General features: G+C 45.2%; 1 protein-coding gene across 5 annotated transcripts; it reads right to left on the bottom strand.

Annotated features, from left to right (window-relative positions):
• Nucleotides 1-2174: 2174 nt before the first annotated feature.
• Nucleotides 2175-16513, bottom strand: CHRNB3 (cholinergic receptor nicotinic beta 3 subunit). Of its 5 annotated transcripts, none has more exons than XM_071802405.1 (7): nt 16081-16513; nt 12153-12304; nt 11037-11081; nt 6145-6254; nt 5657-5919; nt 5037-5302; nt 2175-3746 (listed from the first exon to the last, which is right to left on the bottom strand). In XM_071802405.1, the coding sequence occupies exons 1-7, from the start codon at nt 16121-16123 to the stop codon at nt 3612-3614; spliced, it is 1014 nt and encodes a 337-aa protein (XP_071658506.1). In that variant the 5' UTR covers nt 16124-16513; the 3' UTR covers nt 2175-3611. The 5 variants fall into 5 exon arrangements, with proteins under 5 accessions (XP_071658506.1, XP_071658505.1, XP_065716620.1 ...); XM_071802404.1 differs by having other exon boundaries at nt 5390-5919; nt 16081-16511; XM_065860548.2 differs by having other exon boundaries at nt 5037-5919; nt 16081-16509.
• Between the last annotated feature and the right edge of the window lie 3279 nt (nt 16514-19792).

The following is a 19792-nucleotide window of genomic DNA, read 5'->3' as shown; positions in this document are numbered from 1 at the left end:
CTTTCTTGAAGAACGTGTGTTTTTTAAGAAACTCCGTACTCCATACAATGTGTTTAGAGATGCTACTAAATTACATTTGCTATGTTTGCTCTTCAGTCAGAAAGAATGGAAGGGGAAAAAAAGGGAATTGGAAGATGAGAGCTGCATTCTGAGGCCGAAAATTTCATTTCTATGGGAAAGACATCTGACTGCCAGTTATTCACTGTTGCAGTCTGTGACCATACAAAAAATGAAAATATTGTGGCAGAAGATGTGCTGCATTTGTGTTTTAGGCATGACAGCTACTACCCCACAGCCAGTAAGCTGACTTTAGCAAAATCCCTGGCTTCTTGTCTAACCATTCACAATTATACAGCTCCTCATCTCCAGTTAGAAGGCCTCCATGCCCCAGCACCAGCTCCTTGTCTTTGTTATTTACAGTGCTATACATCTCTCTTGCCTCTGGACCACAAACACAGGGTTTGGACAGTTTAGCTCATTAGCCTGGTATCCTAAGAAAGTGAGATTTACAAAGTCATGTTCTGTCTCCTTCTGAGTGTACTATTTACCCTTCCTTTCCCCCATGCAGTAACTTTTGGATCCTGTTGCCGTTTTCGGCTGTGTTGGGCACACTCAGGACGGCGATCCTTGCATATGCCTGTCAGCTTTGCGAAAGTAGCTGGCTGATTAGAGATAGTGAGGGACACTATCCCCAAGGATCTCACCTTGGAGAGAAATCTTCAGTAGGGGCCCACTGCTGAGCAGACATTGAAGAACCCACACAAAAGTGACAGTTTTGCTTACCCCAGCTCTTCTGGGGGACCTTCTAACTGCAAAACAAAGAAAAGTTTCAGCTAGAGCTGATGCCATCCCAGATGCTGAGTTGGGTTGCACACTCTGCACAGTCACAGGAAAAGCACCCATCTTCATTGCAGGGCACACAGAGTGGTGTGTCTGTTTTCACCCCATCCACTCAAAGACCACATCAGCAGTGCCCCTTGCTATTAGAAGTCCCAATGTAGCACTGCCAGCAAGAAACCTCCTTTTCTTAAGAGTGATGGCATCTATGAATTAATTTTAAAAGCACAGAAGCAATTCAGCAGCTCAACAAACACATTATCTTCCCAAGGCAGACCATCTTTTCACTTTCCTCCACTAAAATGCACATAGTCCTACCAAGAAGTGCCAAGGCCCAGGCAAGCCAGTGCCCAGAAATCAAGGCAGCACGTGTTGAGGCAGTAGTAAGGCAGAGGGTTGCTTTTTTTTTTTAAGATTTGCAATTTGCAAGGTTGTCATCCACATGCAGAGCACATGGAGCAGAGATTGGAGGACCATCTGCCCAAATGTTTCCCTAGTTTTGTCCAGGCTGTGGGACATGTTGGATGCATTTGTGGGCCAGCAGCAAAGGGATTTAGGGAAGCTCAGAAACAGCGCAAGAAAATAATGAGTAATGAGACTACAGATGTAGCAGTCCAAGATGCCGTGCTAGGAAGACCAGAGACTAAAGCCATGCTTATGCAATGTTCATACATCTACCAATGTGAGGACCTGAACCCTGCTGACCTTTACCAGCAAAAGCTAGGAAAAGCAGCTTCGCATAAGACACTGCCATGTGAGAAAAGCCATACATTGCCTGCAGGTTGGCAACCAGAATGTTGTAAGCTGAGGACAGGACCATCTGCCAACTAAATACCTGAAGCACTTGCCCAGGAGAGATTTTTGTCATCCGTCATGGCTAACAGGCAGCTCCTGGCAGCAGTACTTGGAAAACCTACCACTAATTGATTTCAAGATTCTGTAAATGCTGGAAAGAAAGGCCTCCTGGCTGTTTTCATATGGACATTTCACGGTACTGGCCAGGGGAACAAACTGACATAATGCAAGAAAAGAGGACCAGCTGGTAGCAGGGTCAATATGGAAGAGTTTTATACCAGTGACTTATGTTAAGACATTTATCTGTATATGCTATACTAAATTGGTCTGTTCTAGGTTCCTGCAATATAATAACCAGATCTGAATGCTTCCTTTTCAAACTCACATATAAAGCCAAAAATTTATAAGGACTTTCCAAGAATGTGACAATCTCTCTGTTCAAATAGATTTGAGACAAGGCTTTTAAAATGGGTTACAAACTAAACTTTGTTAACAACAAAACAACAGCAAAGCCCAGTATATGAGCACTCTCACCTCAGGGATAATTTACTAAATACATCTTTATTAATAATGATTGCACAAGTGAACAGAACTTTCTGCAGTGACACAACAAGATGGGATGATACTAACATAGGTCTGATGTGCACACATAATCTAAGCATCAGAATACCTCCGTGTCTTTTTAACACCTTCTAACCTCCATCCCTAGGGAGAAAGTTTCAAGATTAGCTAAAGTTTTAACACCAGATTAACATTTAGGTTGTCAAAAATTGGATCTCCAAATCCCCTGCTAACCTTGAAAACATGTACAAGTTCTGAATGGGATTTTCTAAAGCACTCCATATTGGTAAAACACTGGCCCAGCAAAAGTGATGAGAGCTTCACCTGTGTGTTTTCTGTCAGGTCACATCTACAAGCTGTTTCTAATCATGCGGAAGGATCACATTTAAAGAAATTAAACTAATGAAATTCTGAATTGTCTGGAAAACATGAACAAGCCAACACGAGAAGATATACCTTCCTGGTAGCCAGCCCACCCCACAACTCTCAGGAGAAACTCCACTTTTGCACCAGCCACAAGTTTCGTTTCCCAAAAACAATGTCTGCAGCTCCCCTCCAACTGAACTGTTTAGGAAGATCACTGTTGCCTTGTGGAGTAGTGTAGTCACCTTTCTCCATGTGATATGCTTCCACTTGTGAACAAGCAGGTACAGGAATCATAGTTTCTAAATGCAGAGCACGGGGAAAATCCTTGCTTGTTCAGCCTTTTGGTTTATTATAAAGCAGCAGGCAAGTTGCAAATAATACTGAAAAGTCAGTAACACCTTGTGGCTTCCTGATGGCCAAGAGGAGAGATAAAGTGTGCATGCTATCAAGGCTAGTAGTAGGTGGGCAAAGTGGTAAATTCTGCCACTGTTGAGCTGATCCTGCAGCCAGGTGAAGCCACAGAGTCAAGGTTTCAAACACCCCACCTGAAAGGTATTTGTACTTTTTCTGATGCACATGCTGTGCAATTGTTTGTTCTGACACATGCACAAAGTGATCTGTAGAGACTTTGTGATTTTTACCTGGAGATGTAACTAAACTGAGTACTAGTTTGTGTTCTTACTATAATTTCATTTGTAAAGTATCATTTTAACTGACAGATCTACCTTCTAAGTATAATCATTGCACTGGAAGTACTATTTCCAATTTTAACTAATAATATTGACTTTTATTGTATATAATCAAGCTACTAATAAAATACTTATAAGCCAATTGTGCAGCCCAATTCACTTTAGGTCTCAGCTGTTCACCAAGCCCCCCTCTGGTCTCCACCAAATCTCTAACTGGTAGAGTTGTATAAAGATAGAAAGCACTAGTCAATGCCCTCTCTCGTTCTTGCTGTTGCTTCCCATCCTGTAAAACAGAGGCCAAGCTCAAAGACACCACCATTCCTTGGCATTGTACTACTTGTGTGCTACCATGGGAGCATTTTTTTACAAAGTGCTGTTCAGCCACATCTGTAATGCAGGGGTAAAGATGAGAACTGAACCCGTCACAGACACCACCAGAAACAACCACAGGAAGATCCGATCCAGGACTTGAGCTACAAATTTCCAGTCTTGGACGACCTGGGAAGGGGAAAGGGAAAACAAACAGAAAAAGTAATGAGCCCAGTACTTTATTGATACTGAAACATATATTTCAGATAAAAAAAAATCTGTTTACCGTTAGAAGTCTGCAATGTGCTGTACCCTAAAACTGACAAAGATCACCTTTTCAGCACCCATAGCTATTAGTCACTCAAAACAATTCCATAGGTTTATGCACATGGTAATCAGATTTGTTTCAGGCTGTGCACAAGCTTTTATGTAAGTACATATTGAAAGTTTACAGACTCAAGCTTGAAGATGGCTTTATAATGAACTGGCTTTCTTTCCACAGAACTACATTTCCCTTGAAGTGGCAGGAATTGGCTCTTGAACAGCACTTTGATACAGGTGCTGCTTCCAAAACCAGTGGTCCTATTGGCTTGTGCTTGCTTAAGTGCTCTGTTGGCTCAGATATTGTGCATTCTGGAAGGACATTTTGCATAATGAGTACTGACACAACCCTGCACACACAAAAGAGCTATTTATAAAAGCAACCAAAGGGACTTTTTATATTAAAAAATATTTCGGCTTTGAACACAAGGCTTAAGTCATGGACTTTATATGCTCACATACTGTGTGTTTGATTTACTGTTCACCTTTCTGCTGAAGTCCTCTCAGCACAGTTCGAACAAAGCCCTGGATTCTGCTAGGAGGGTGCTGATAGAAGTTTTTCTCTTTTCATATGCTGATAGGTGCATTGTTCTGCTGTCCTGCCCTCGCATGAGATGCATTGTTTATGCACACAGCCATTTGCCATTTAAATAGCCACGTGGATTGATGGGAGGAGGAGACAGATGGTAGTTAGGGACTAATCCAAATGTTAGTGAAAATCTAGAAAACCTCCACCCAAGGCAGGGCAGCTACACTGTGGCAACTACAGACCAGGACAGAGACCTCACTGTAGGTGTTGTGAAAGACAGACTTTCAGAGCATATGACAGTTCAGAGGTTTTCCAGAATCATCTCTATTCACAACATAAGCAGGACAAAGTTATTCAAATAATCCCAAAACAGGAATTTCCCCAGGAGAGGCTGCTGTGGCCTCTTGCATCTGTGAAATGCATGGACTCTCACAGCACAATACAGTTCTCCTTGAAGCAATGTGTTTTCTCAGAAGCTATAATATTTATCAAGCAGGGGAAGCTCCTAGGACTTGTTTCAGTCCAAAGCAAGAGGAAGAGGCAAAGGGAAGGCATGCAGAAAAGGTAAGAGTTTGGAACTCATTGCTCTTGAGGAAACTGCGATCCCTCCTTGCCCTTCTTTCACCTACCTGTCTGATGAAATGCTCCTTTTTAACATGTCTGGAAATGTATCGAATGGAGTCAGCTGCCTTTTCCAGGAAGGCTATAATGATTTTCTCTCCTTCTTTTGCTTGCTTGTGTTTCTGCTTCCCCAGCAGCTTTGATTTCAAGGTAGTTTTCTTTTCTTCAGTCTCTGAGAAGGAGTAACGATCTATATGGCCCTTCATGCAAAGTAGCTGAGGCAACTTCTGAAGGAAGAGTCTTTTAACCCAAGGAGCCATGGGATGGTAAGTTGCTGAGGAGCGGTGGTGGACATTGATAACAAAAACAGTCACAATAATAGAAAGGGTCACAAAAATCATGATGAACAGCAGATACTCACCAATCAGAGGGATGACTTTGGAAGAAGAAGGGATTATTTCCTCAATCACTAAAAGGAAAACAGTGAGGGAGACTAGAACTGATGTCGACAATGAAAGCTTTTCTCCTTCATCTGAAGGCAGGTAAAACACCAGGACGGTTAGAAAAGACAATCCCAGGCAAGGGATTATTAAGAAAAGAGTGTAAAAGAGTGGAAGGCGTCTCAACACAAACGAGTAAGTGACAAATGGGTAAGAGTACAGCCCATCCTTCCTGTTCCCTTTCATACCTTTGGCGTTTAAGATCTCCCACTCCCCATTATCAAAGAAGTCTTTTCTGTCTACATTTTCATCCACCAAAATCAAGTCCACCATATTGCCATCATATGTCCATGACCCAAATTTCATGGAGCAGTTCTGCCTGTCGAAAGGAAAAAAGGTCACATCCATCGTGCAGGAGCTCTTATAACTGGCTGGTGGCATCCAGGTCACCACTCCGTTGTACTTCACTATGACTTTGGTCATCAGGGATCCTTCAAAACGTCCATCAGCACTGAGAGTCAGACAGGAAGAAACAATATCAAGTACATGACTATGTTTGCCCCAGCCCTACCCCCTCACAAGTCTGCTTTCTACACATCACCTGGAGCATAAGGGAAGCCAACATTCATATTGCCTAAAGAAGCAGCCTACTGACAGCACACGCAAGCTTCATGGTGGCTGACATGCCTTACCCAAGAACCGACCTAAGCCTGGAGCAAAGAGACATGCTACTCACTTTTCAAACAAAACAATGTCAGGAAGCCACAAGGATTCAGAGGGGACACGGATGGCAGTGATCCCTCCATATTCATCTGGATTCCAGGAGAGCTTGTGGTCAATCCATTCCTGTAACAAGCCAGCAGAATCCTCTGACCACTTACACACAACAGCCTCATTCCTTCTCCCACCACCTATCTCAGAGGGACTGCATTGCACAGCACAATAGACAGAGCTTGGTGTAGGACTGCTCAGCTGCAGAGAGGATTTCAGACAATGATGGCTGGGAGATGCTAACCCCCATGAGCACTGCCCCTCCAGCCATAGGAGTGCCCCAGTGATCTGTCCTTTTGCAGGCAACCTCAAGGCAGGCATTTCCGGAGAGCACTTGACTCTCATTTTACACCACCCTGTCCAGCCCACCTGAGGGTAGCCCAGAAGGAAGGAGCTGCTTTCCCTTGGGTATGGCATCTGTTCTTCCCTCTGAGAACCAGCCCACAGCGGTTTTGGCTGGCACTGACGCCATAGAAGAGCCAGCTGACATGGCTGCTACTACCCAAGTGACAGAGAGGTGGCCTTTAATTTCTTTTCAGTGGAGACCTGGCTTTTTTCAGTGAGCAGAATACAGCACCTAATATCTGTACACTGTCCTTGCAAACCAACACATTTTTCTTTCATCAGAAAGACCTGCACACTATTGCAGGAAAAAATAGTATGACACTATTGTAAAGCATTTGGTTACAATCCTGAACAAGCAAAAGTAGGGGGAGTCCTGTCCATTTTTATCATGTGGGAGTGCAGAATATTTTTTCTCTCCTCTTTTTGTTTTTCAGATAGGGAGATTGTGGCAAAGTGGCTCTAGCAACCTGGATATTTCCACAGAGTTGCAGTGGAAAAGCAGCTGTCTGATGCCCGTCCATTATTGATGGGAGTTTTTATTTGCCCACAAGAACAGCAGTGAGAGGAAGCAAGAGCTGTAGACCGTGGTCAATACTGAGAAGCAGAAGATTAATCACTTTCCATTAAACTCCTGCACTAAGAGCTCCTCAGGGATGTGGAGGCCTCAGCCTTCTCTTGGCAATTTCCTCCATGACTTAAGGGCAAACAAAAAAGTTATATTCTCTGCTGCTTCTCCTACCATGGTGCTTCCCTCTTATTTCTTGGATTCCATGTCCTTTTCACAGCTATACCTACAGACATTTGTTATTGCAGTCCTTTACAGTGTGACAGGAAGCCAGAGCTGCATTAGAGACCTAAACACAGACAGTAAGAACAAGCACCTTCCTCTTAAAGGTGAAGGGAAGGGATGGGGCCCAAAGTCATGGGCAGATGGCTGGTAGACCCCTCCTAAAATCTATTCCAAGGCATAAGCAGAGAAAACAGTTGCCCAGGGTGGTACCATGGCAGGATTAATGGCCCTACTACCTGCACCAGAAGAGATAAGAACCCACTCCCTGAACTGCAGAAATGGCTGGCATCAGCTGTCAGGCCCAGCTCTCCACCCCGGGCTCCTGCTGCTAAAGCAGGAATGGGAGCTGTTCAGGTGTGGAAAAATAAGGATTATTCCTGCTCTTAGCCTCAGCAGCAGGGGCAGAGCACACCCCTTTTATCGTGAACTTTTGTCGGTGAATGGGTTGTTTCCACCAGCCTGAACTGTTAGATGGGCACAGACTCATATTTGTCCTGGACATCTCCTGTAATAGGCAAAAGGGAGCTTAGGCTGGAAACATATGTGTTATACATGAAGACAGTCAGGGCTGACAGCAGCAGTCAACATAGTGAGCTCATAGCCTGCACTAACACAACAGAATCAAATACCCTGTGAGCCACCTAGAAACAGAATAATCACTCTGGAGTCGAGTTAGAGCAGTCCCTTGGCCTAGGTTATTTGCTGCATCTGCAATATTCCTCCCTCCACCCTGCCCTGCATTGATTTCTCTCCTAACTAAAGTGCTCTTTCATGTCTGCAAGGCAAGTGGTTGTGTATCATCTTCTTACTGGAGCAGAAAATATATTGTATGCAGACTTTGAAGATGAGCAGTTTAAAACAGGAATCTCCCTATGGGCTATGCTGACATGAATGGTAGAAGCAGATGGGAAGGGCTCTTTCCTCTCTTCTCCCTTCCAAGCTGCTCCAGACCCTCCAATCCTCTTCCTCTAGTTCTGCCAAGTTCTCATTTCTGGGCTGTCACTCAAGTGCTTAACACACAACAAGTGGACCAAAAAACACTGGAGCCAGATTCTCAACAGTTGCTAGCAGACTCCATAGCTTGCCCAAACCCAGATACTTTCTCATCAACTATTAACAGTGACTTTGCACATTGTGTCTGCCTGCATGAAAATCATCAAATCCCATCATCTTGAATATCTGAATATTTGAGGTAAAAACACCAACGAACCAACCAACCCAAACAAAAAATGAACAAACAAAACAAAACAAAACAAAGCAATCAATCAATCAAACAAACAAAAAACACACAAAACCCCCCAAACCAAACAAAAAAAAACACAAAAAATCAAACAAATCAACCGACCAAAAAAAAAAAAAAAAAAACAACAAAAAACACTTGGATTTAAGCTTTGCTCACCTAAGAAAAGCCAGACTCTTGCAGAGAAACAATAACTGAACCTCAGACACCCAGGGTGAGGATGACACTTCCCTGACCTCCCTACTTCCTGAAGAAGGATAGGGTCTGTGTCATTAGAAAGTTCCAGTTTGGTTTAGTGTTTTTCACTTTTCCCTACCCAAAATTAAAAATTATTTTAATTCTGTTTAGTTTTATGGACCTTTTCCTAGCTGTTGTACTTATGCATTCTAATAATTCCCCAAGCACTGGATTGCACGTGGAACCATTTCACACTAAGCCAACTAGAACGCATGATGCCCCAAGCAGGACACATGGGTCAGGCTACAGGTATCTGGTGCTCAGCCTGTCCCTCCTGGGGCATTTGGATGCGTGAAAATCAGAGCCTGCACCTCCAGCAAAATCAGCATGTCTACAGTACAGACTCTTGGGTAAGTCCTTCTTTTAGCCACAGCATGAGGCAGAAGGACCAGAAAAAGTGGCTTCCCTGTCATCCTCCCTCACATCCAAGAGGTAATAAGTGGATGGTGGCATGTCCCTACCTCCTGCAGCCTGTTTGGGTTAACCTGCAGCAGAACCTCATTTCCCGTAGCAGGAGTGGTGACACAGGCTTCAGGCTATGAATCTGGGGCGGTCAATGCTGCACACGAACAGGGTGCTCATCAGGGATGGGCTAACCTAAAATGTCCCCACATAGGTTCATGCAGCAGTGGAAAGACATCTGATAGATGTCTGTCTGCATTAGCATCTCAGGCCTAATGTCCTTGGGCAGACCAGGATTGGATTTGGCTTGCTAGGGTGAGTCAGGTCTGTCTCTTCTACAGTCACTGTAACCTGGGTGAAGTTGTCACCCAGCCAGCAGGATGAAGCCTGCCCCAGGGTTTTGTTTTTTTTTTTTTTTTTTTGCTGTCCTGAATGGAGCAAGCAGCCAAGACTTCCCTAAGAAGGAGACAGTCAGACCCAGGAATACTCTGTCAAAGGCTGTAAGACCTGTAAAATCTTTCTGGGGACACTTGCAGGAACAGAGAGAATGAGGAGGGTAAAGCGAGTTGATTTCACACCTGCAGACTGCAGGGCCTGGACCTGCAGGCAAGGTGGGTGCTGCAGCCTCCAAGGAAAGAAGGTGGGAATAAGGAGAAGACAGACAGGGGTCAAGGAGTTACCTTTGCAGGAAAGCACTGCTGTCTGCCCAAGTGGCTACTCAGACAGAATAAGGAAGCCAAGATCTGGCCCTGTGCACACGAGGAACTCTGCAATTGGAGCTGAAGGTAGAAAAAATATAACACCAGAGCTCTTTCAGGGCAGTCTCTCAGTAGTTGGATTCAAATCAGTGGCGAATTTCCCCAGCAAAAGGGGAAATTCATGTCTTCCCTGCAGCGAGGGCAAGTCTGATCTTCTTCGTCTTCAAGGGAGAGACCAGCTTTACATATAATGTTCATACAGTCTTTAGGGTTTTCTGCTCTACCCAGAAGCTCACACACGCTGCAGCACTACGGGTATCAGACTGAGAACAAATACTGAGCCATGTTTCTCCTCCACCAGCCCAGTGACCCCTGGGAAGTACTTCCCATGGTAATAATTTCAAGTATGGCTTGCGTTTTATGTCCTCTGCCTAGGACTAGCTGACATATTTATAGATACTCACGTGGCTGACAGACTTAATTGTCACAAGGTCAGTAAAATGATGCAATGTAATCTAAACCAAATGCAGTGTTCTTCAGGAGTGAAGAAGAAAGTTCAGTGAAGAAGAACAGTTCAACTTTCACCTTTCCCCCATTTGTATAAATTATTGTCACTTCTAGAAGCAATTATCTTAGAGAGATCTAATTAATTTGCCACAGATTTTAATTTTGTTTGTGGAGTAACAAGCTGGCTTTTTTTTTCTCTTTACTTATGCTGAAGATGAATTCTATCTGAGGCACCACTCTTATCTTGGGCAAGAGAGACAGTACTTGCATGACCTCTAAGTCTGAGACAGCATAGTCCCTTAGGGCATACACAGCATCTCAGGGACACCCACTGCAGTGTCAGGAGATGTTGCTTCCCTGAAATACAGATGACTTGAGGGCACAGCTGGCTTGTGGGCCAGCAGAAGAGGATATTCTGTTTCCTAAAGGCACACCTGCCTGCCTTTCTGCCCCTTTATGCATTTGCTGAAGTGAGGGGAGTAAAGTAAAAACTTGAGGCAAGGTAACATGGTGCTGCTTTTTTTCTGACCAGCTGGCGTAACAAAAGGGGATGGATGGTGCAATGGGCAGCAGGCTGGGGTGGCCACTTGGCTCAGCAGCCACACACTGAGGGAGAGGTCTCATTTGGTCTAATTTACCTGCTTCAGCCACACGTTGGTTGTCATCAGCTGATTCTTCTCATCCTAGGATGACACAAGATAGAGATGATTGCAATACCAAAACACCCAGCAGAAACAGACCCTGTGCAGGCTGAGTCCAACCCTGTGACGAGCAGAGGCAATTCCTTTGGTCCTGTTTCCCCATGGACCTGGAGCTCTTCAGTCACTGCTGGGGGAAGTGAACTGACTTTCTATGTGCTGCTTCTGCTCTCACTGGGAACTTTTGAGACTAGAAAACTGAGGTCTGGCATTTCACAGCAACTCATAGGCATCAGATGCCAAAGAGCAGGGAGGTATTAATAATAGCAGGTTTATAATAGCAGGGCTAAGCCAGCAACAGGGGTCAGGATACGCATGGTTGTGGGCTCACAGGATGGCTCATCTCCACACAGAGCTCAGCCTGGATTGAGTTTGGGAAGATAAAAGCTGGAACATTGTCCTGAATATGTAAATAAATCACAAAACTAAAGTCTGACTTCCACAGCACAGGGGGATGCTGTCAGAGGCTGGGGGTTGCAAGAGCACGCTGTTGCATGGGTACCTCTGGGTCCTGTGGAAATTCCACTGTGCATTGCAGTGACAGAGGAGAAAGGGAAAGGGGACTTTTCATGTGGGCAAAAACATAGCATTATCTGGTTTGCTCCTAGTATCTTATCTGAGTGGCCAGCTGGGTCAAAATATGAGCTGCCTTTGGCCTGGATATAGGCTTGCTTAATGTGAATGATTTCCAACTATCTCTGCCCTTCCTCATCCCTGTCCTGTAGCTGTCTTATTATTAAATTACAGATGTAGGCACCAGGGACTGTCCAGTATGGACTGTTTTATTAACACCTGATGCAATGAGGCTTTATTCCCTGAGAACAGCAGGGAGAAAAGGACCTTCAGGTTTGCTGCAAAATAAATGAGTCATATGGCCCATGGTGGGCATGGGGCAGGAGGTCACACCACACCACACTCGGTGCTTTGTTGTCTGACCACTGCTTTGCATTTCATGCGTCAGGAGGCAAAAGCTAGCAGCATCACCAGGCCTGCCAGGTGGATGCCTGACGGTCTATAAAAGAAGGAATGTTTTACCAAGACAAACACAACACTTACCACATCCACAAGCTGTGATATCTTTAATCCAAAATGGACTTTGATGGTGTCATTGGAGTTTTGCACGGGGCGGACCCATTTCTGATAGCCTTGAAATAAGTGCTTGAGGAGCATGTCCTCACTTTCAGCAATTGAACTGAAGGCAGCCACATCTGGAAGAGAGCAACAGACAGTGGGGACATGCCAGAAAACAGACATGGAAAGCGGCACAGTAAAATCTGTAGGAATTCAGATGCTTAGACTCTCATTAGTGACATGGCAAGAGGAGGGGAAAACAGGACAGCCCAAGCCCAATTCACTTGCAAAAAAACCATCAGGCCAGAGCAGTGATTACTTTGTACTAGATTTCTGTTTTCTGTGGCCTTTTTGTCTTTAGTCAACATACTTTATTTTTCTTTAGAAGACCTGCAGACTCAGAGCATCAGGTGCTCTCTTTCCCTCTTGAATAGTAAATATCCAGCCTCATAAATGCCACCCCAAGAAAGACTTCTGTTTTTTCAGATACCTGTGGCATAGTAGAGAGAGCTGGGGCTGCAGGATAAATCTGGTCGCTGCGCAGAAATCCCTGGCTTGCTCTGTGGGCATTTCAGAGCCTAGGGATTTCACTTGCACTTGGTGAGTTTTTATGGCCTGAGATTAAATCTGCCCTGCACAAGGATCGGGGTGGTGGGATTTCCTTGCTGGAAGCTACAAGGCCTGTGAGCCAACTCTGAGGGAGCCTCATGCAGCACTTAGAAATTAATCCTTCTTCTGGGGATAGCAGATCTTTGAGAAAGCTGAATTGTCTTGCTTCCCAGACGTGGGTTGAGTGGGCAACAGCATCAGCAGAGCAAAAAGTGAAAGGAGCCTGGCAGCAGGAGGAGCTGGATGATGCAGTCAGGGCCAGGTCTGCATGCAATCAAGCATGGAGCCATCATGATGTGAACTGGCAAGACTTGGGACTCCTCTGGTCCCTGCCACCGTGGTCCCTCTTCCCCCTGCTATGTGAAGGGGGAAGGGGGGTTCAGACCCTCCATTGTTTCCCAAATGCCAGACCCACTTTCCATGATGCTGAGGTCCTGACACGACCTCCACCTCTTCCTTGTGCACACACACAGCACCCCAGAATGAGAAGGATTTCACCAGTTTTTAAAGGCACCATGGAGGAAAAAGGAGCTCGTGTTGATGGGCCTCATGCCATGGAGGTCACAGCCAATATTGCAGTCAAAGACTACATCACAGAGCGCTGCCCAGGGCCCACGTTGTCCCCTTGCCACCCCTGCTCTGCCAGCCCAGTGTGAGCAGGACACCTGTGCCTGGATTGCCAGCCATTTGGTGCAGGAGGGGTCTGCAGACCACCATCTCTGTCCATATCCTCCACCCCTGGCAGCTGCTGCCCATCTCTTGAGGGAAACAGGCCTCCCTCAACAGGGTCTGTGTGAGGCCATGGGCAGGGAGAGATTTCACAGGAGGAGGCACAGCTGAAGGATTGCCCAAAGCAAAAACCTGCTCCTATACCAGAGCTTCCCACTGGACAAAATCGTTCCCTTATCTGGTCTGGATTCTCTCAGCGTAGCAAAGGGTACAAGCAGCACTGTTGTGTGAGCCAGCAAAGGCAAGATGCAGGAACAACCACAAAACCACGGATGAAATGCAAAAAGTTTTTTTTTTTGTTACCTTGTGAACCAGGAGATCCCTGGAGCAGCACCTGGGCAGAGGCACACCAGTGGGAACACAGGCACCACGGAGCCCAGTCTTTGCTAGAGAGTTACCAAACCTACTATGTTCACCTGTATATCAGAGGTTCACACAGGTGTGTTTTTTCACTGTCATTTGATCTATACCGGAGCAGGACAGGAATGTCAAGCATAGGGTGCCCCTGAGTCTATCACCAGCCTGTGTTATCTAAACATAGACATTCTACTTGTCAAGCACACAAGACTAAATGGCAATTAGTAAGATATATGTGTTTTTCTCCATCTCAGCTGCAAGTCACTTAAGCATGTCTACAATCCTCTTCACCAGTCTTCCATTCTATTCCAGCAACTGTCATCCCCCACTTCCAGCCACAGCAAATGCCCATTCCTCTTTGAGAAGCTGTAAACTCTGAAGCCTAATGATTGTCACTGACAGAGCAACAACAATCACTTTGCTGTCAGATGTTCTAGCATAGGCTGTGCTTCTCTCAGTTGTGGTGAGGTGGAGGCCACCTGATGGCCTGAGGCATGAGGAGGTGGAGGCCACTTGATTAGAGGGAGCTTTCATACTCCTTTCTACCTGCTTTGCACCACAGCCAGCAATGGGCTCATGCAGCTGTCAATACAGTTTATAGGAGCCTCTTTGGCCACCCTGTCTCTTGCTGCTTTGTGAAAAGCCTTTGAGGTCTACTATAACAGTCTGAGAAATCACAAATACCCTTTCTGCTTGCTCCAGGGTTCGTTGTCATGCCAAGGCTAACCTTACCTTCAGCACAGAAAACGAGGGTCAGAGTCTGTCCTAGGAAACAAGATTGTCTGTCCTAGGAAACAAGATTGTCTCTCCTAGGAAACAAGATTGCCTGCCCAAACACACCAGATACATCCACAAACAAAGGAAGAGCAATAACATATTTCTCCCCACTCACAACCACAACCTCAGTGGTCCAATCCCCTAATATATAGGAATCTCTGCAGAGATGCCAGCTCCCAGCCCTTTCGCTTTCCCTTAGGAGGTTCACAGGGGTGCATATTTGGGCATGCACCTAACATGGGAAACACGTTAAACACAGGAAATTTTATGAGAAAGCCATTGAATAGGAAAAATCCACAACTCAAAACCATGCAGGATCAAACCAGCTTTGTCTTAATGCTGAAATGCATTGCTCTGGATTTATTTGAGTATAAATCCCTGGACACACATACGCAACCACACAACCACATGCATCATGGGCACAGCGTCTGTAGCTGTGTACAAACTGCCTCATAAGAAAACAGTGCCGTTTCACAGTCTGTACCTCACATGAAGTCCAAGGGCCCTAATGCTCTAAGACAGTATAGCAGAGACTTGGTAAAACTGGATTTCGGGCTAGATGTGTTGATTCCCAGTTACTATGGAAGCCACAGAAAAGAGTGGAAAAGGCTTTAGAAGTCCCAAAAAGAAAAAAGCCAAAAAGAACAAGATCTATGCCCTTATAAGACAGCTTCAGTACTTGCAGGAGAACAGTTTAAAAGCAGAAGTTTTTAATGAGAAGGAAGATATATCAAGTGGAAAAAGTAGCCTAACGGCTCCATTGATCAAGCCCCATCTGAAGATTAAGTTAGACAAAGGTATGGAGAAAACACTGAACAAAGTACCACTGCCTTTGAAAAAACAGAGAAGTAACCACAGAACAGGTGTATCCCTGAATTTACCAGATGGATCACAGAGAAAGCAAAAGCTGGGCAGCCCTCTGAGAGGTTACCGTGAATACAATTAACTGAGCACTGTTTGATGTTTCCCCTCTCTCTCAGGTTCCTGTTTCTCTCTGCGGTCTGTGCCAGGACCAGTTCTCCACAAGCACAGAATTGCTGTAGCAGGGAGTCTGCTAAATAGACGTGCAAAACATGCCAAGAAATACATACACGACACTTAGCCTTTCATTACCTTACCTGAGGCATTTCAGTTTTCCTCTTGGTGCTGGTGATTCTCCTGTAACTCCCTTTAGCAGTGAGACTAAAGCTTAGATTTTTAGTCAACTTCTATCCAGCGACCACCCCCTACCTCAGTTATTAAAACCTTATTCCCAGACTATGTGTGGTTGCAATACAAAGGCAGCAGCTGATCCAGCTCTCTTTTGCTAGTCAGGCAGTGTTAAGAGGACAAAGGGAAGCCAGCATCCACCTCATCCAAGCAAGCAGCAGTGAAGTGGCCAGCAGAAATAAACTCTTGAACATCTGCAGCTCAGCTTGGAAGAAGAAGAAATCACACTTACCTGAGTGGCTCAGACACAGTGCAAAAAGCACTAGGCAAAGCATGGGCACCACTGCGGCTTCTCCTTTAAATCTGATCTTCTGCTTTCATAAGCAAATCATTCTTATCCTAGGAGGGTGCTGAAAGCAGTCTAGTTAAAAATCAAGGCAGGCAGTTGATTCTTCAAGGCAAGACAGCAGCTTTTGAGCCTTATCTTGCCTCATTATGATGCTCCATAAATCATGCTCCATTGATTTTCAGTCAGCTGTCACATCCCATAAGCCTGAAATAGGGCTCTAGGTCCTAAACTCTGACTGATTTGTTTGTGGCAGTATTTGGGTGGCTGTAGCCACTGCAGTCTAGGATTAGAAATAAGGCAAGGTTTTTAAGGAGGAGAAATGTCTTTTATTATGCTGTCACTTACTGCTGGGGGAAAAAAAAAAAAACAGGCTGCAGATCAGACCCAAAGATGGATCAAATGCCTGAAAGGTCATCTGTTTGCTCCAGCTGTATTGACTGCTTTAATAAAAGAGGCAGCCTCACTACAGACCTAAGTAAGTTCAATCAGTTTTCACACTACACTTGATGTTTTAGCACTATATGGCAGATTTTGGGAGGAATGAAACAGTAAGATGTAAGCAGGTAAAAAGGGCTGATTTCTAAAATTATATCTTATCACTCATACTCAAAACATCACAGAAAATAGCACAGAAATGCTTGCACAATACTAACTACTGGCATAGCTTAACAGAGCATGTTGCCCCAGAGCTTTGTGTTTAGCAATGAGAGCAACGGGGCCTTTGATTACTTAGCCAGTTCCTCTGTAGATATCACTCCCCCACAGTGACAGCTTGGACAGGGCTCCTTTCAGAAGCTGCCAGAAATGGAGTCATAGAACTATTTTGGCTGGAAGAGACCCCCAAGATCACTGAGTCAAACCATTAACCTAATTCTGGCACTAGACCATGTCCCTAAGAACCTCATCTATACATCTTTTAAACATCTCCAGGGATGATGACTCCACCACTTCCCTGGGCAGCCTGTTCCAGTGCTTCACAATCCTTTCTGTGAACAATTTTTTCCTAATATCCAATCTAAACCTTCCCTGGTGCAATCTGAGGCCATTTCCTTTCCTTCTATCACTTGCTACTTGGGAGAAGAGGCTAACACCCTCCATGTTACAACCTCTTTTCAGATAGTTAGTTGCAAGGATCAATAAGGTCTCCCCTCAGCCTCCTTTTTTCCAGGTTAAACAGCCCCAGTTCCCGCAGCCACTCCTCATAAGACTTGTTCTCTAGACCCTTCACCAGCCTTGTTGCCCTTCTCTGAACTTTATCCAGCACCTCAATGTCTTTCTTATAGAGAGGGGCCCAAAACTGAACACAGGGTTCAAGGTACAGCCTCACCAGTACCGAGTACTTCCCCAGTCCTGCTGGCAACACTATTTCTGATAAAAGCCAGGATGCTCTTGACCTTCTTGGCCACCTGGGCACACTGCTGGCTCATGTTCAGCCAGCTGTCGATCAACATCTCTGGGTCCCTTTCTGCCAGGCAGCTTTCCAGCCACTCTTCGCTGAGCCTGTAGCACTGCCTGGGGTTGTTGTGATCCAAGTGCAGGACCTGGCACTTGGCCTTGTTAAACCTCTTACAATTTGTATCAGCGCATTGATCCGGCCTGTCCAGATCCATATGTAGAGCCTTCTTATCCTCCAGCAGATCAACACTCCCATTCAACTTGGTGTCATCTGGAAACTGACGGAGGGTGCACTCGATCCCCTCATCCAGATCATTGATATAGATATTAAACAGAACTGGCCCAAATACTGAGCCCTGGGAAACACCACTCCTGGCCCAATGGGTTTGGCTCCATTTGCCACAACACTTTGGGCCCAGCCATCCAGCCAGTTCTTTACTCAGGAAAGAGTATGCCACACAAGTCATAAGCTGCTAGTTTCTCCAGGAGAATGCTGTTGGAAGGAGCATCAAAGGCTCTGCTGAGGTCGAGGTACACAGCATTCACAGCCTTTCCCTCATCCACCAAAAGGGTCAGACTGTCATAGAAGGAGATCAGGCTGGTCAAACAGGACCTGCCTTTCATAAACACATGCTGACTGGGCTTGTTTTCTTGCTGAAATCAAAAGGGACATTGACTCATTTTTTCTTGTCCCACTGACAATCCTCTACCATGAGATCTCAGGATCTTCTTAATTTTCTTCCCAAATGAAAGTCACTTCACCATCTCTATCCAAAGAGGAGGTTTTCCCAAAAATTTTCAAGTTCAATCAAGAATAGTGCAAAATTCTTTCAGTTTGCACCAAGACCCAAAACTCTTCCCACTTTGATTTATTCTTTCTGGATATTCTTTCTACCTCTGTACTGGCCCAGTAATCCCACACATTTGTTGCAAACAAAACCATTCATGGCTATTTGCATATCCTCAGAGTTTGTCTTCATCCACTGATACACACTTGTATCCTAGAGGAACGTAATTGCTTGCTGACTTTTATAGGAAGCCTTTTCTTTCAGCAACAGCTGGGCCCGATTCTTGCAGTGGCCTAGATTTTGGTACAGTCATAAGATATGTGATTCAGATTTGCCTTATCAAAGATCCTCAAAGAAGATTTATAACTGACAGTTGTAAACTTGTCAGATTATTCAGCTTCCTGTAATGATGAATATGTTCAAAGTCAGGTTGCTGCTACAAATAACATTCTTGTAGTGTCCTACCATCTTATTTGTGCTGCTGTGGACTTGCAGCCTGCCTCATCCGCAGCTCTCAGTCAGGCCACTGGCAGCAGCTCCACGGGTTTGCCTTTTCTGCTACTGTACTACACACAGGAATTCTGCAAGGGCCCTCATCAGCTCCTTGGCCCTGCCATGGCTCACCTGGCAGGGCTGGAGGAACAGGTGGTTTCCCATGCACCTTTCCTCATCCCAGCTGCAGAAAGCAACTCAAAACCAAGAGCTCTATCAAAGAGATGGCCTTGAATGAAGTGTCTTGTTATCAGCTGCTACCAGTACCAGACTGTTCGGTTAACCCATTAGATCCAGGCCAGGCATCAGCACACGACTTGCGGAGGCACACAGTTAAGAGTCTGGTTTTTATGCTGGCATCAAGAGAACAGCAGATATTTGGCTGGAGTGGTGCAGACAGATAGTGGCACAACATGCCACAAAGGTGAGTATGGACTAAACACAAGACGCAAATTTTTATGCAACAATGCTACCCTCTAAAAATGTGCTATGCAGACTACCCTGTGCCTTCCAACCTGTTTCTGGTCCTGTACAGGGCTCAGCATCCTCATGCATCATCCATCATCTTTGCTGAACCACAGCCTCGTGACTGCAAGCCCCAGCCTTTGCCCGTTGACACCTCTGATCATAACTACTGCCTGAGACCGCAGGCAGGCACTGCTCTGTTCGACAACGTTGTATCACAGACTGGAGAGAAACTTATGCTATGCTTGCTGCTTCGGAGGAGGTCAGCCGCAGCATCAGGATTGCCACGTGGTAAAATTGTTCTGTGTATCCACCACTTTGTATATGCTTTCATTATTATTGTTATTGTTTGTTTGGGTATTTTTCCTTGAACTGTTCATATTCCAAACCACAAGTTTTGCCTTTTCTTTCCTGACTTTCCTCCCCGTCCCATCTGGGGCAGGGGGCGGAGTAAGTGTTCAGCAGATGGTTTTATTTGCTGGCTCAGCTCGGCTGGGGCTAAACTATGACATCTA

Source organism: Patagioenas fasciata, chromosome Z (assembly GCF_037038585.1).
Source record: "Patagioenas fasciata isolate bPatFas1 chromosome Z, bPatFas1.hap1, whole genome shotgun sequence".
NCBI classification, from domain to species: Eukaryota; Metazoa; Chordata; class Aves; order Columbiformes; family Columbidae; genus Patagioenas; species Patagioenas fasciata.
This window is presented reverse-complemented; position numbering and strand designations above follow the sequence as displayed.

Bases quoted from the DNA above. Each gene is read 5' to 3' on its own strand.
- CHRNB3 (XM_065860547.2), bottom strand. From the start codon at position 6,596: ATGCCATACCCAAGGGAAAGCAGCTCCTTCCTTCTGGGCTACCCTCAG. The intron at 5,920-6,144 runs GTGAGTAGCATG...TCTGACTCTCAG, and splicing joins GACATTGTTTTGTTTGAAAA to TGCTGATGGACGTTTTGAAG. The intron at 3,747-5,036 runs GTAGGTGAAAGA...TCCCCTTCCCAG, and splicing joins AGGAGCATTTCATCAGACAG to GTCGTCCAAGACTGGAAATT.